At 39.5% G+C, this 16,653-nt stretch overlaps 1 protein-coding gene across 11 annotated transcripts in view; it reads right to left on the bottom strand.

Moving 5' to 3' along the window:
- Positions 1-16,653, bottom strand: part of HEATR5B (HEAT repeat containing 5B) — a 117,981-nt gene that overhangs the window by 23,794 nt on the left and 77,534 nt on the right. For 10 of the 11 annotated variants that reach the window (XM_054548218.2, XM_063713723.1, XM_024242659.2 and 7 more), the window contains exons 28-33: positions 16,290-16,527; positions 14,747-15,001; positions 13,317-13,444; positions 11,228-11,372; positions 9,995-10,261; positions 8,269-8,496 (exon numbers count right to left, since the gene is read on the bottom strand). In XM_054548218.2, the coding sequence (XP_054404193.1) occupies positions 8,269-8,496; positions 9,995-10,261; positions 11,228-11,372; positions 13,317-13,444; positions 14,747-15,001; positions 16,290-16,527 (1,261 nt within the window). The remainder of the gene's footprint in view (positions 1-8,268; positions 8,497-9,994; positions 10,262-11,227; positions 11,373-13,316; positions 13,445-14,746; positions 15,002-16,289; positions 16,528-16,653) is intronic. The other variant, XM_054548219.1, reaches the window with a different exon arrangement.

Raw genomic sequence — 16,653 nt, 5'->3', positions numbered from 1 at the left:
CTATTTGGGAGGCTGAGGCTACAGAATCGCTTGGACCCGGGAGGCAGAGGTTGCAGTGAGCCAAGATTGCACCACTGCACTCCAGCCTGGGTGACAGAGTGAGACTTAGTCTCAAAACAAACAAACAAAAAAACAAACAAAAGAGATGTAAAATTTGAAGGATTTAATCAATTTATAATAACCTGAGTCACAAATGTTAAAAACCTGAGAACCCACCCAGACTAGGTAGCTCACTCCTGTAATCCCAGCACTTTGGGAAACTAAATTGGGAGGACTGCTTGAGCTCAGGAATTCAAGACTAGCCTGGGCAATATGGTGAGACTCTGTCTCTACAAAAACCAAAAAAATTAGCCAAGCATGGTGGTGCATGCCTGCAGTCCCAGCTACCTGGGAGGCTGAGGCAGGAGGATCACTTCAGCCCTAGAGGTTAAGGTGGCAGTGAGCTGCGTTCATGCCACCGCACTCCAGCCTGGGTGACAGAGTGAGACCCTGTCTCAAAAACAAACAAACAAACAAACAAACAAACAAAAAAACCTAAAACAAAAAAACCCTGAAAACCCCATCATAGGAATTTATTCTACGTAGAATATAATCTCTTACTCAGAGTTGGCAATGCTGCAAGCAATTTTTTTTTTTTTTTTGCAAGCAATTTTTTATCAAAAATTATTTTATTTTCATTTTTAAAAATTAATTTTTTTTCTTTTTCCCCCCCAGAAAGAGCTGGGGTGCAGTGCCATGATCATAACTCACTGCAGCCTTGAACTCCTGGGCTCAAGCAACCCTCCCACCTCAGCCTCCCGAGGAGGTGGGACTACAGGCATGCACCACCATGTCCGGCTGAATTTAAAAATTTTTTATAGAGACAGCGTCTTACCATATTGCCCAGGAAAGTCTCGAACTTCTGGCCTAAAGCAACCCTCCCAAAGTGCTGGGATTACAGGTGAACCAAGGTGTCCGGCTCCATTTTATTTTTAAATTGTGATTTTAAGAAGATTGGGCATCTAAATATGACTTTCTACTGAAAGGAATCAAGGCTTTTGGAGAAGGGGCTGATTCTAGAACAGTGAGGGGGAAAATACTCAGTCTGCTACGTCTTGGGGCTAGAAAGTATGGAAGTGCTCAAGAAATAATGGGGCCACATTGAAGTAACAATAAGGGACCCACTGAATTAAAAAAAAAAATTACGGGCCGGGCGCGGTGGCTCATGCCTGTAATCAATCCCAGCACTTTGGGAGGCCGAGGTGGGGGGATCACCTGAGGTCAGGAGTTCAAAGCCAGCCTGGCCAACATGGCAAAACCCCATCTCTACTAAAAATACAAAAACTAGCCGGGAACGGTGGCGGGCACCTGTAGTCCCAGCTACTTGGGAGGCTGAAGTGGGAGAACTGCATGAACACAGGAGGTAGAGGTGGTGGAGGTTGTGGTGAGCCAAAATCGTGCCACTGCACTCCAGCCCGGGCAACAGAGTGAGACTCAAAAAAAAAAAAAAAAAAAGAAAGAAAGAAAGTTTGATGGGAACAGACAAGTGAGAAAGTCTCAAAGTATTTCCCCACAGGTTACCTATTAATTATAAAATGGAAAAATGGCAACTTCATAGTGGGGAAACATGGCAGACAATTTCTTAAAAAAGTTATTAAAGTTAAGATTCCCAATAATGGGACAAAGCAACATTACAAAGCAATATGTCTTAGTTATATGATGTACTAAGACATAACATTACTTATGCAGTATTCCTGCCAAAATGTATACATTGAATCTAACCTGAGAGGAAAAAAAAAAATTGGACAATTCTAAACTGAGAAACAATCTACATAATAGACGCCCTGTATTCTTCAACAACATTAATGTTATGAAAGACAAAGGCTGAGGAACTGCCCCAGATTAAAGGAGACTAAGGCAATATAATGACTTAAAAAAAAGAAAAGGGCTTTATGATGGTTATTATTAGGACAAGTAGTGCCAAATTTGGTAATTCTTCTGTGGTTATGGAAGGGAATGTCCTTGTTCTTAGGATATCCATGAAGTATGTAGGAATAGAGTCATGATGACTTCATATCCTCAGATGGTTCAGCAAAATTAATAATAATATTAACAATAATGATATGTGGATTATAGAGAAAGTAATAAACCATGTGTGGCAAAATGCTGACAACTGGTGAATCTAGGAGAAGGGTATGCTAGAGTTCCTTATGTTATTCTTGCAACGTTTTTTAAAGTTTGAAATTTATTTCAAAGCCAAAGGGCCTAAAAACGAAAAACAATGTTGCAGCAATCAAGAGTGATTCATGAGATCCAAGAGGATTTTTGTACATGCTTGTACATGTTCACATGCATACATATAGTTTTTAAAGTGAAAGATGCCAGATTTTATAACAGGAAATAAGATTTCCATAATGGAAATACTCTATTATAAAACTTTGCTTGTTAAGCAAGGGATATGCTTGCCTCGATATACAAATACATAAATATGCCTGTGGCTTTGATCCCTACTTCATTACTGACTGTGTCTCCTATGAATTCAGTTCCAGACAGAATATCTCAAGCAAGTTAATTCTATTATCAGACCTTTAAGTTCACCTCATATGAATGAACTAGCTTGATAACATATCAAAACTTTGCCTTAATGAACAATCTCAAAAATATTGACTCTAGACCCCCTCAACAAAAATTAAATTAATTATTTTAAAACAAATTCTTATTTATTTATTTTTTGAGACAGAGTGTCGCTCTTTCGTCCAGGCTGGAGTGCAGTGGCGCGATCTCAGCTCACTGCAAGCTCCGCCTCCCGGGTTCACGCCATCCTCCCGCCTCAGCCTCCCGAGTAGCTGGGACTACAGGTGCCTGCCACTACGTCTGGCTAATTTTTTGCATTTTTAGTAGAGACGGGGTTTCACCGTGTTAGCCAGGATGGTCTCGATCTCCTGACCTCGTGATCTGCCCACCTCGGCCTCCCAAAGTGCTGGGATTACAGGCGTGAGCCACTGCGCCCAGACACAAATTCTTAACTATTTCTTCTTCTTGTTATTCCTTGTGTGTGTGTGTGTGTGTGTGTGTGTGTGTGTGTTTTTTTTCTGAGATGGAATCTTGCTCTGTCGCCCAGCCTGGGATGCAGTGGTGTGATCTCAGCTCACTGCAACCTCTGCCTCATGGGTTCAAGCGATTCTTCTGCCTCAGCCTCCTGAGTAGCTGGGATTACAGGCACACACCACCACACCTCGCTAAATTTTGTTATTTTTAGTAGAGACGGGGTTTCACCATATTGGCCAGGCTGGTCTTGAACTCCTGACCTCGTGATCTGCCCACTTTGGCCTCCTTTGGGATTACAGGTGTGAGCTACCATGGCCAGCCCTTGTTATTCCTATCTATACAAACATATAAATATATAAATATGGCTTTTAATGTTTCTTCAGTTTGTTAAAATCTACCTTAAGAAACAAAATACCAGCTCTTGATAGAGCTAAAATAATTTTAATAACATTAATAAAACTAAAGTTATCCCTTATAATTTTTTAGAAGTCACATATTCACTTGAATGTATTCATTGTTTAAAATAGAAAAAGAGTATAGGAGAGAAAGTAAAACCTGTAACTCTACCACCCAGTAAAGTTTAAATTAAATTACTATGTTTTGGTTTAATTTCTTCGGATCTGGGTTAATTTATATAGTTGGTTATAAACATGATACTTAATAGATATATTGGATATATTATCCAAATGAATATACTATCATGTACTTTATAATTCTTCCCATTTCCAGACATAGTTATCACACATTTTCATTGTTGTAAGATAGATATAATAGGTGATAAATAACCTCGAACATAATTTTTTGATCAGTAAGGCTAAAGAATATGTTTCTGTTTTTTGGAGACAGGGTCTTGCTTTTTTGCCCAGGCTGGAGTGCAGTGGTGCGATCTGGGCTTACTGCAGCCTCTGCCTCCTGGGCTCAAGTGATCCTCCCACCTCAGCCTTCTGAGTAGCTGGCACCACAGACACACGTCACTATGCTCAGCTAAATTACGCATTCTTTTTTTTTTGAGAGGGAGTCTCACTCTGTCGCCAGGCTGGAGTGCAGTGGCGCGATCTCAGCTCATTACAACCTCCACCTCCCAGGGTCAAGAGATTTTTCTGCCTCAGCCTCCTGAGTAGCTGGGATTATAGGCGCCTGCCACCACGCCCAGCTAATTTTTTCTGTTTTTAGTAGAGAGGGATTTCACCATGTTGGCCAGGTCGGTCTTGAACTCCTGACCTCATGATTTGCCCGCATTGGCCTCTCAAAGTGCAGGGATTACAGGTGTGAGCCAATGCACTCGGCCCTGATTTTTTTTTTATATGCTTGGTGGCCATTTCTATTTTCTTTGATACAGATGTGTGTTCTTTTCTTTCTTTCTTTTTTTTTTTGAAATGGAATCTCGCCCAAGCTTGAGGGCAGTGGCGCGATCTCAGCTCACTGAAGCCTCTGCCTCCTGAGTTCAAGCAATCCTCCCACTTTGGCCTCCCAAATAGCTGGAATTACAGGCGCCTGCCACCATGCCTGGCTAATTTTTTTTTTTTTTTTTTGAGACAGAGTTTTGCTCTTGTTGCCCAGGTTGGAGTGCAATGGCATGATTTCGGCTCACCGCAACCTCTGCGTCCCTGGATTCAAGAGATTCTACTGCCTCGGCCTCCCGAGTAGCTGGGATTACAGGCATGTGGCACCATGCCCAGCTAATTTTGTATTTTTAGTAGAGACAGGGTTTCTCCATGTTGGTCAGGCTGGTCTTGAACTCCTGACCTCAGGTGATCCACCCGCCTCAGCCTACCAAAGTGCTGGGATTACAGGCGTGAGCCACCGTGCCTGGCCTAATTTTTATATTTTTAGTAGAAATGGGGTTTCACCATTGAGGCTGGTCTCGAACTCCTGACCTCAAGTGATCAACCCGCCTTGACCTCCTAAAGTGCTGGGATTCAGGCGTAAGCCACTGCATTTGGCCTCTTTCTTCTTTCACCTATTGGTTAGTAAGTGAATTTTTTCTAAGAACTCTTTGTATATTAATGATATCAACACAGACATAAATATTATTGTCAGCTTTTCAGCTGTCTTTTTTTCATCTACCATTTAATGTAAGGTGTTTTGATGGGTAGAAGTTAATTTTTTTGTTTGTCTGTTTGTTTTGAGATAGGGTCTCACTCTCTCACCCAGACCGGAGTGCAGTGGCACCATCATGGCTCACTGCAGGCTTGATTTCTGGAACTCAAGTGATCCTTCTGCCTCAGCCTCCCAAATAGCTGGGACCACATGTATGTACCACCATGCCTAGCTAATTATTTATTTTTTATTTTGTAGAGACAGGGTCTCACTATATTGCCCAGAATGGTCACAAACTCCTCTGCTCAAGCGATCTACCTGTCTCAGCCTCCCAAAGGGCTGGGATTATAGGCGTGAGCCACCACACCCCATCTAATTTCTATATAGACCAAAACAGTAAAATTGTCCTCTGAGACATCTTTCCTTGACTTAGTTAGTCCTCTGCCACTCTTAACATAAAACATTCACCTATATTTTCTTTGTTTTCCTGTTTAAAACATTTTATTTTATTATTTTATCTGGTATTTGTTTTGATTCATGATATGAGAGCCTAAATGAAATTTATTTCTCAAACAGCTAACTGATACATTCATTACGCTTCATATTGAAGCGTAATGAATGTGCTTTTATCATATATTATATTTTATCATATATTACATTCTCACGTGGATGAATGTCTGTTTCAAAGCAATCTGTTCTGTTACACTGATTCTTGGGCCTACTCTGCAGTTTTAGACAACGTGGAAATGTTTTAATAGGTGAGATGACAAATCTTTCTTTACTATTCTTTGTTTTCAGTTATTTTAATTTTCTTTACAAAAGAAATAAACCTTGAAATAAAAAGTCAATCAGAAGGAAAACACAAAAATGTAAGCATTTCACCAAAAATTAAACATAGACAGGAAAAGTGTTAATGCTTACTAAGAAAATGAGCAAAGCAAATTAAAACCGTAAGACAGTGTATTTTACCAAACATAGCAAAATTAAAAAGTCCAACAATATCAAATACTGGTGAGAATGTGGGAAAATACAGATTATCATGCTCTGCTGCTGACAGCGTAAATTCATGTAGCTATGTTGGAGGTCAATTTGGCAATGTCTGATGACATTGAAATGTACCATCGATTCTACTTCTAGGTGTACATCCTAGAAAATCTCTCACAGCACACGTGCATGAGAAATTTGTAAGGATGTTAACTGCAGCAATCTTTGTAACTGGGATAAATTAGAAACAACAAAAATATCATTGACAAGGAAATGAATAATAATTGATGAAAACATATGACAAAAACTATATAGGAGTTAAATAAATGAGAGTTTTATATATTCACATTAATAGATGTAAAAAATGTTATTGTGGAGTCACAGAATGAAATGACATTATTTATGTAAATTTTAAAACAGAAATACTATATATTGCTCATAGTTATCTTACTCTCTATATAACACATATATAAATATATATTTAATATAACTGACACATACTCATATAGAAAACATACTTATTTATATAGATAGATATTTCTAAGAAAAAACATAATATCAGGCCGAGTGTGGTGGCTCACACCCGTAATCCCAGCACTTTGGGAGGCCGAGGCAGGAGGATCATGAGGTCAGGAGTTCAAGACCAGGCTGGCAAACATGGTGAAAGCCCGTCTCTACTAAAAATACAAAAATTAGCTGGGCGTGGTGGTGCGTGCCTGTAATCCCAGCTACTCGGGAGGCTGAGGCAGGAGAATTGCTTGAACTGGGACCTGGGAGGCGGAGGTTGTGGTGAGCCAAGATTGCGCCACCGCACTCCAGCCTCGGCAACAGAGCAAGACTCCGTCTCAAAAAACAAAAAAACAAAAACACCCGAAAAAACATAATATCAACATGTAGTTCCATCTGGGGGTACAATGGAGTAGTGACAGGTACTTCAATTTTCTCTCCTGTTTTATTACTTTTATTGTAAAACAACAACTTGAAGAAAACATACATATATTAACACATGTAAATTCTGGAGAGAGGCCAGGCACGGTGGCTCATGCCTGTAATCCCAGCACTTTGTGAGGCTGAGGCAGGCAGATCACTTGACGTCAGGAGTTCGAGATTAACCTGGCCAACATGGTGAAACCCCGTCTCTACCAAAAAATACACAAGTTAGCCAGGTGTGGTGGCACACACCTGTAGTCCCAGCTACTTGGGAGACTGAGGCATGAGAATCACTTGAATCTGGGAGGCGATGGTTGCAGTGAGCTGAGATCGTGCCACTGAACTCCAGACTGGGCGACACAGTGAGACCCTGCTTCAAAAAAAAAAAAAAAAAAATTCTGGAGAGAGATATATATGTATATATTTAAAACCTCCCGGCCGGGTGCGGTAGCTCACGTCTGTAATCCTAACAACTTTGGGAGGCCAAGGCGGACAGATCATGAGATCAGGAGTTTAAGACCAGCCTGACCAACACGGTGAAACCACGTCTTTATTAAAAATGCAAAAATTAACCAGGCGTGTTGGCGGGCGTCTGTAATCCCAGCTACTCGGGAGGCTGAGGCAGGAGAATCACTTGAACCCGGGAGGCGGAGGTTGCAGTGAGCTGAGATCACGCCACTGCACTACAGCCTGGGTGACGGAGCAAGGCTTTGTCTCAAAAAATCAAAACAAACAAAAACCCCAAAAAACAAAAAACCTCCCAGTATATATACATATATATATATTTTGAGACAGAGTTTCAAAAAACTCTGTTTTTTGCCCAGCCTGGAGTGCAGTGGTGTGATCTTGGCTCACTGCAACCTCCACCTCCCGGGTTCAAGCGATTCTCCTGCCTCAGCCTCCCAAGTAGCCGGGATTACAGGCACGTGCCACCATGCCCAGCTAATTCTGTATTTTTAGTAGAGATGGGGTTTCACCGTGCTAATCAGGCTGCTCTCAAACTCCTGACCTCAGGTATCTGCCTACCTCGGCCTCCCAAAATGCTGGGATTACAGGCGTGGGCCACCGCGCCTGGCCCCAACATGTTTATAAGTATTAACACAAGGGCATTTAGAGTCAACAATCCAGAAAAGAGTATTAAAGTTCACATCTGAAAGATATGACTAACATACCTCTCTGAGTTGATTCATTGTTATACAGCAGTTTTCTGATAAGCTTATTCAACTAATTCATTACTTAGGGAACACATGTCCTAACTGACTAAAACGTTTAAAACTGATAGGTTACCTGGTTGAGAATATTCCAGGATGCATGCAAGCGTGCTACGAATCAGAGCTGTCCATTGTTTTTGAACGCCAGCCTCAGTTTTGGCCATTGAAAGTGTCACAATACTTTTAATCCCTTGAAGAGCTGCACTGACTGGTGGAGGAACCTGATTATCTGCAGACTTTATTGCTGTGTCCTTCAATATTCTTGCAATTAAGAACAGAATTGTGGGCAGGATTGTCATACATCCTGAAAGAAAAACAAATCAGATTACCTCATAACTATTCAGTTCCCATATTATAGTTGTTTCCATTGCTTGTATTTTTTGCATTTGATTGTGGTTTAATATTGTTTTTTTTCTTGTCTTTATACAAAACTTACTGCATTACTACTACTATAATTCAATGTTTGAAAAAGAAAATAAAGTGTCATATTATTTCAAAGATAGAATTGGTATTTTCTTTCTTTTTCCAGCATAGCCTTGTTTTTATTACTTCTAACACTTCACCTATTTAATATTTCAAGGCCTGTGTAATGAAAATGAAAAAGGAAGACAGAAAAACAGGAAAAAAACACACCAGATACTGTGAGAAGCATCTGAGTAACTTGATGAGTTTTATAGCAATTGTAAGACATGTAATCAATCCTCGGTGTACTAAAGTCAACCTAATCAGACCAGGAAAGTAAAAGGACTACTGGGGCAAGGAAAGAAGAAATGAAATAATCCTAGAATTTGTAACTGAAAATTCTAGGTCATGAAAATTCAACCTCCCACAAAAGGAAAAAATCTCTTCACCACTCTGACCTGCAGCCATTGTAGCCTCTGCTTGCAAAACTCCAAAGATGGAGAATTCATTATTTTCACATATGTAGGGTAACTCTAAGAGGTAGAAAGGTCTTCCGTGTGTTGAGCTGAAATTTATCTCTTTATCTGATACCATTTTTACCTTCTAGATCAGAAATGTCTAATCTTTTGGCTTCCCTGAGCCTCACTGGAAGAAGAATTGTCTTGGGCCACACATAAAATACACTAACACTAACAACAGCCGATGAGCTTAAAAAAAAAAAGTCTCCTCTGACATTCTTCAGAGTTTTTCTTTTTCTTTCTTTTTTTTTTTTTTTTTTTTTGAGAGTCTTGCTCTGTCGCTGAGGCTGGAGTGCAATGGCACGATCTCGGCTCACTGCAGCCTCTGCCTCCCAGGTTCCAGTGATTCTCCTGCCTCAGCTTCCTGAGTAGCTGGGATTACAGGCATGCGCCACCACACCCAGCTAATATTTTTGCATTTTTAGTAGAGATGGCGTTTCACCATGTTGGTCAGGCTGGTCATGAACTCCTGAGCTCAGGTGATCCACCTGCCTCAGCCTCCCAAAGTTCTGGGATTATAGGCGTGAGCCACCACACCCGGCCTTGAGTTTTTCAGTGTTACTCAAGAGTGGCAACCAGATTGGAAGATAGAGTTTAGTTATTCCACTTTATGTCTATCTGCTGACACTGTCTTTCCTCAACCTGTAGTTCCATGTCTTATTTGAAACACATCTGAAAAGAGCACCTTAGGTTTGTGACTTTTTGAATCTTTAATCTTCATAGGCTCCTAAGGGTAGACAAAACCTTAAAAAAAGACCAGCTTCTTATTTTTCACTTGAGATTTAAGAGGAAACTGAGTTATAACAGTGCTTAAAATCAAAGGCAAGCTCATCTTTGTCTACTGTAATATAATGCATTTCCAAATACTGATCAATACCGTACCAGCGGGTGAACAAAGGGATGGTAAATCAGAGAGTATGGTAACTGTGGCTGCCACCAAACGAGCACTTTCTTCTGATAGTCGAGTTTTAGTGGCTATGTGACTTGGAGAGTCTGACACCTTGGTACTGAGATGTGGCATATGCCGTACTAAAATGAACATCAGCAGCTCCATAGTTGCAAACACAAGAGATTTTCCAGGAATGAGACCACCGCTGTCACCTCCTTCTCCCAATATGGTACAGGCCTCTTTTTCCATATCATCTTCATCTGAGGTAAAAGATCATTTGGTGAAATTTCCAGCCAAAAAAAAGTATGTAAAACAACACAAGTATACTTAGGAAATTCTTTCAAAAGAATTTACAAGCAAATGTCAAATAATGTCACACGTCTTTCTCTGTATAATTCTCTGCCTTCCTAGAATTCTGTGCATTGATCTGTCCTTAAAGGTAACAGACAGTTCATTTTTCACTTGGAAAATCTTTATCAGGTATTTTTATTGGGTATATATTTTGTAATAGGAATAACACATGTTAGGTTGAACCAGATGAAACTGACAAAAGGTGAAAAATAGTCGACTCTCAGCAATTTCATTCAGTCCTTTCTAATGAAAATAAAATCAATTTCAAATCTTCTAAATGTATGATTTTTTTTTAAAATTAATAACTTCTGGCCAGGTGCCGTGGCTCAAACGTGTAATCTCAGCACTTTGGGATGCTGAGATGGATGGATCACTTGGGCTCAGGAGTTCGAGACCAGCCTAACATGGCAAAACCCTGTCTCCACCAAAAATACAAAAATTAGCTGGGCATTGTGGAGTGTGTCTGTAAACCCAGGTACTCTGGAGGCTGAGGTGGGAAGATCACCTGATCCTGGGAGTTTGAGGCTGCAGTAAGCCGAGATTGCACCACTGCACTCCAGCCTGGGCTCTTGAGAGTAAGACTGTCCCGCCCGCAAAAAATAAAAATAAATAAAAATAAAAATTAGCTGGGCTTGGTGGAGTGTGCCTATAGTCTCAGCTACTCAGAAGGCTAAGGCAGGAAGATCTTGAGCCCAGGAGTTAGAGACTATGCTGAACTATAATCACATCATTGTGCTCCAGCTTGGGTGACAGAATGAGACCCTATCTCTAAAAAATAAAATAAGAACTATAGAATTATGTCCTGGCATTAATATTTTTAAAATTAGAGTATAAAATAAGATTTACTTAAAGTTAGTGTAATTTCTAGTGCTTACTTAGAGTGTTTCTTTTTTCTTGCAAATAATCCTGAGCAGCTCTTACTATCTGTTGTACAACTCCAGTAACCAACAGCTGGACAGATGATGGATTCCAGGTCAATAGGAGGCGGTGCAAAACACTCAGCAACTCAACACCTATCAGCTAATACAAATAAATACAAATACAGTTAATTAACTTCAACCTCAAAGGATAAATTTATATTGTTAAAATCTGAGAAAATACCTATGTAAAAAAAGAAATCAGGTAGCTAAAATGAAAATATAGGACTACTTAACAAATAAGAACATTGTAAAAATCTCGAGAAATGGTCACATTTTACCCCGATGTATTTTCAAGCAACAAACGATTTATTATTTACATATTTAAATGCACTTTATATTCAAAGATGATCATTCTCCTATTGGAAGGAAATAATTGAGCTAAACAGTATTGTAGAGTCCAATGCTGCTAAAATTTATAATTTCTAACCTGAGCTGAATATCCAAGAATTTCTACAACCTCTGCCTACCACAGATTGTAGAAATCTCTGGTGAGTTCCTCTTCTATTCACTTCAGCAACTATTACAAACTTTCGCCACCCACTTTAAGCTTCTTACTCACAATCTTCCACACCAAATCCATCCAATGAACCTAACTGAAATTTCAAACGGGGAAAAGACTCAACTGCAACCAAAGCCACCTTTACCTCTTTCCTTAAGATCATGTGTTCAGCCTCTTATGTGAGGCTTAATCTGAGGTTAATCTTTCCTTATGTGCTCCTATCCTATCCTATTTGACTTCCTAGGGATTCTTCAAGGACTCTGATCATATCTCGTATGTTTTCAACTTCTCTCTCTAGTTAGGCTACTCTTCTCAGTATAACGACAATGCTCAAGTCTTTCTTATCTCATGTCCCCCCTGCACTATTCCCAAAGCCTCCAGATCCTTTTATCTACCCCATGTCCTCCTCTATGTATCTTGCTCCTTTCCTTCCCAGCCTAGATGCTTCCACTTCCTTTACTCTCTTATTCACTCCTCGATCTTCTACTATCTGGCTACTGGTCACCTCAAACAATCCTCTGCGGAAGGTCACCAATAGCCTCCTCTAGATTCATTTCTGTGCTTATTTACTCGATTCTTTCTTTTGAGACTCTGTCTACCCTTCTTGAAACTCCTCCCTTGTCTTTGATAACTCTGTTCTCTTTTGGTTCTCCTCCAACTTCTCTAGTAGTTTCCACTGTTGATTTATTTCCTTCTTCTCAATTTTTAAATGCTATTTATCCTCAAGCTTCCAATCTTGGTCCTCTTTCTTCTTCCTTTATTCAGCCTTCCTAGGCTAGTGTTCTCATTTCTCTGGAATTATGAAAAAAGCCTCAGAACTGGCCTCCCTGTGTCCCTTCCCATCTCTTACAAACCAACCTACCTCTACGGGCTGACAGAATAATCCTTCTGATATATAAAGTTAGTTACATCATTCCTCTACTTAAACATTTTTAATGATTCCCTATCACTTTCAGGATAGGGTTCAAACTCTTTTACGTGTCATCAAGAAACCTTCATGATTTGGTCTTCACCTTGTTGTCCAGCCTCATCTAACAACCTCATGTTCCATTCATATCAGTCATAGTAAATGGCTATGCCCTTGAACTTGCCGTGTTCTCTCATGCCTCCTAGTGTTTGTATTTGCTATTCTTTCTGAGAGGAAAACCTGTCCCGCATGTGTTGCCTCACTAATTCCTCTTGAAGATTTGATTCAACCATTGCCCACTCTGAGAAACCATCCTTTGCTTTCCTATCACAACATCGGGCTCCTCCTCTCTATTCTAATTGCACCTTCACATGCACTAAAATAGCACTTACCACACTGTACTTATCTCCTAATTCAGGCACAGTGAAACTGCTTTCACTATCTATAACCTCAAACCATGTTTGGGGCAGACCAGGCACAGAGTAAAAGTAACTGGGTGAATAAATACAGGGAGTCAGTGTATTCATATCATGTTAAAATAGGATCCAATACAGAAAAAAAATCCATCCTTTTTTCCATTGTAAAGCAATACTCAAAAAAAAAACCACACAAGTATCTATCATAGCAATACACTGTACCTGATCTTCTGCAATATGGACTCGAGCATAAGGGGAGTCTAGCAAGGTATGTAAGGCCTGCAGGCATGCTGTAACGTGTTCAATGGGCTCCTCAGGTCTAGGGGAACAAAGAAACTGTATACTCACACCTGAAATGCACAAAATAAAAACATGTTTTTTCACTTATAAAACACTTTCCATTATTTGATCCCATATTTCTTCTCTATTTATGTTTTTACAGATTACCTTAACGTGTATTTATTAATACCTTAAAGTAGAGTTCAAAATGGTTTCCAAGTTAAACAGCCAAACTCAACACAAGATTGTAGTTTTGCGATTAGGTTAATATTCAAATTAGCTACGTGTGAAAGAAGGAATTCCCATGCCATCAGGTTGATTATGAAGATATTAAGTTTTTATTTCTAGGACTTTTAAAATAATACATTAAGAAAATAAATTTACAAACATTATAAAATTGCTTTTCATTAAATGGTAGCCAAATAATTTTTCATGCATACAAAGTTTTTAAATGGCAAGTTATAGAGGCACAATGGGTATCATAGTAAACAACTGCTTTTAATTTACATAAGGGTAGTCATTGTTTTGGAAGTTTTTCACATTTTCACTTACCAGATCTACTGATGAATCCGATAATTACACCTTATTGTGTTCCTTTTCACTCCCAGAAAACATAAGATCACTAAAAGCTTCATTACAATGTATAAATTCTTAAATGTTAAAAAAGCATCTATAGCCGGGCGCAGTGGCTCACACCTGTAATCCCAGCACTTTGGGAAGCCGAGGTGGGTGCATCACCTGAGGTCAGGAGTTCCAGACCAGCCTGACCAACATGGAGAAAACCCCACCTCTACTAAAAATACAAAATTACCCGGGCGTGGTGGCGCATGCCCATAATCCCAGCTACTTGGGAGGCTGAGGCAGGAGAATCGCTTGAACCCAGGAGGCGGAGGTTGCGGTGAGCCGAGATCATGCCACTGCACTCCAGCCTGGGCAACAAGAGTGAAACCCTGTCTCAAACAAAACACAAAAAACAAGAATTTTTAATAAAAACAAGCATTTATAAAGCAATTTTACATTAGGATTCACTGAAATCTGCTTAAACATTTTTTTCTTAATGGTATAATTGGTTAAGTGCCAAGTAAAAAGAAAACCTGTTGTTGAATAAAAAACATATTAAGTTTTTTTTACTGAAAATTGTTCGATATTGCTCTGTGAATGAGCATGACAGTTAAGTAGTTTCAGTAGTTTTTAATAATTTAATTTCTAGGTTAAAAATTCAATTAACAATTTATAAGGTGAGGTGAAAAATCCTTTCACTTTTCCTTCTCTGAACTGTGCTATACTGTACAAAATCTTTCCACAGCTTTAAAATGAAAGATACGAATTTTCAGAAGTGATAATCTTGAAATATATTAATATGACAGACCTACCTAAAATCAGATGCATTCTGTCTTTGTTAATTTCTGGCAAAGATTTAGCACTACCCACTGCTCCTGATGCCTGGTTTAAATTGACAGATGTAGAACGTTTTTGTAAACCAGATATTGCTGCTGCTTCTGTAGACTCTGAGCACGTAAATCCTGTGCTATTTAACCAAAGTGCCACCGCATGGAGAATTGGGGCCCAGGAATTCCGATAGTGAAGTCTAGCTGTATCAATAGTTTCAGGCGTATAAAATGCTCCACCTGTAAAGCAATCAAATCAATTAAAAACCTTTTTTTTTTTTGAAACGAAATCTTGCTCTGTTGCCCAGGCTGGAGTGCAATGGTGCGATCTTGGCTCACTGCAACCTCCTCCTGCTGGGTTCAAGCAATTCTCCTGCCTCAGCCTCCTCAGAAGCTGGGACTACAGGCGTGCGCCACAACGCCCAGCTAATTTTTTGTATTTTTAGTAGAGATGGAGTTTCACCATGCTGGCCAGGCTGGTCTCAAACTCTCGATCCACCCGCCTCGGCCTCCCAAAGTGCTGGGATTACAGGCGTGTCCCACCGCGCCCGACCAAAACATTACTATTATACATGTTCGCTCATTTATGAACCACTAACAAAAATACCTGTTACATACAAAAGAGAAATCTAGCCAAAGGGCTTCTCCTCTTTATAAAGCCACCAAAAGTAACCCCTTTTCTGTAGCTGATGAACTGGAATATCTGTCTCTTCCTCACTGATGCTAGTTTTCCAGCCTTTTCTCTGCTACTGCTGATGTCACTAAGTATTCTTACCTTTTCTTACCCTGTTGTCACAGAATTTACCTCTTCATTGTTGCCAGTGGCTCCTAAAACCCTATCATCTTCTCTTTCTATCATAACCAGGCAACTCTGTTTCTTCCCTCTGTTTCTTTCTTCTTCTGCTATTCCTCTCCACCTCCTGTTGTTTCCACTACTAACACTGAGGACTTCCTCATCACTCCTTGCTGTTATGACGGATTAAGGAAGGAAAAAAGGGGGCAGGGGGAACTCCATTATTCTTATCATTAACATATAGGAAGGAGAATGGGTTCTTCGAGTAGGAACTAATAACACACTTTCTAAACAGAAAAAAATGTTGATGATTTCTACACTGATTTCGATAAGAAAACTAAAGTACAATTTGCAAAGCACTTGAGGAACATAATTTATTGGCACACTAGGAATCTGAAATAGAATATGAAAATACACACATTGAACAGTACAGCAATATACATCTATGGTTATGCATAATGACTTGTTATCCATAGCTATTTGGAATATCCTAGCTCATACAGCTATTATTGTAACAGTGCTTGCTAATATGTTTGCTTCAGCCAACAAAAAAGCTCATCTTCTATCTACAAATTCAATATAGAGTACATATTCTAACTGAGACAACATCAAACTTAAGCCACAGAAATTTAAACTGTTACTATAGTAACTGTTGTTGCCAGTCTATACCGTCTCTATTTTGTTTAACTACTACTTTGAACTCCATAAAAGTAAAACTCAGAATGTAATACTCACCATCTGGAGGAAGCTGACTAGAAAATTCAGCTGGTAAAGTCAAGAGTGCATAATCTTTTAATGCTGCTAACCACAGGCGACTGAGTGTTGGTAGTTCAGGTTGTACCAGTGTTATTAAACTATCTGGTGGCAGTTCATCGATGGTACCATAGTCGTCATCATCATCGTCAGTATTTTTAATTGCTCTTTTTGGTTTTGACTCTGCTTCCTTTTTAATATTCATAGCAACCACATACACCTAATATGATATTTAGGAGGACAAAATAGTAAGGCATAAGATAAAAAAACAAGACATTTTAAGTTATTATAAAAATACAGCTAAATCATCAAAGATAACTGGGTATAGATATTAGAAAGTATACAC

The sequence above is a fragment of the Pongo abelii genome, chromosome 12 (genome assembly GCF_028885655.2).
Source record: "Pongo abelii isolate AG06213 chromosome 12, NHGRI_mPonAbe1-v2.0_pri, whole genome shotgun sequence".
Lineage (NCBI taxonomy): Eukaryota > Metazoa > Chordata > Mammalia > Primates > Hominidae > Pongo > Pongo abelii.
The sequence above is the reverse complement of the archived record's forward strand: the minus strand, read 5'-3'. Positions and strand labels throughout refer to the sequence as shown.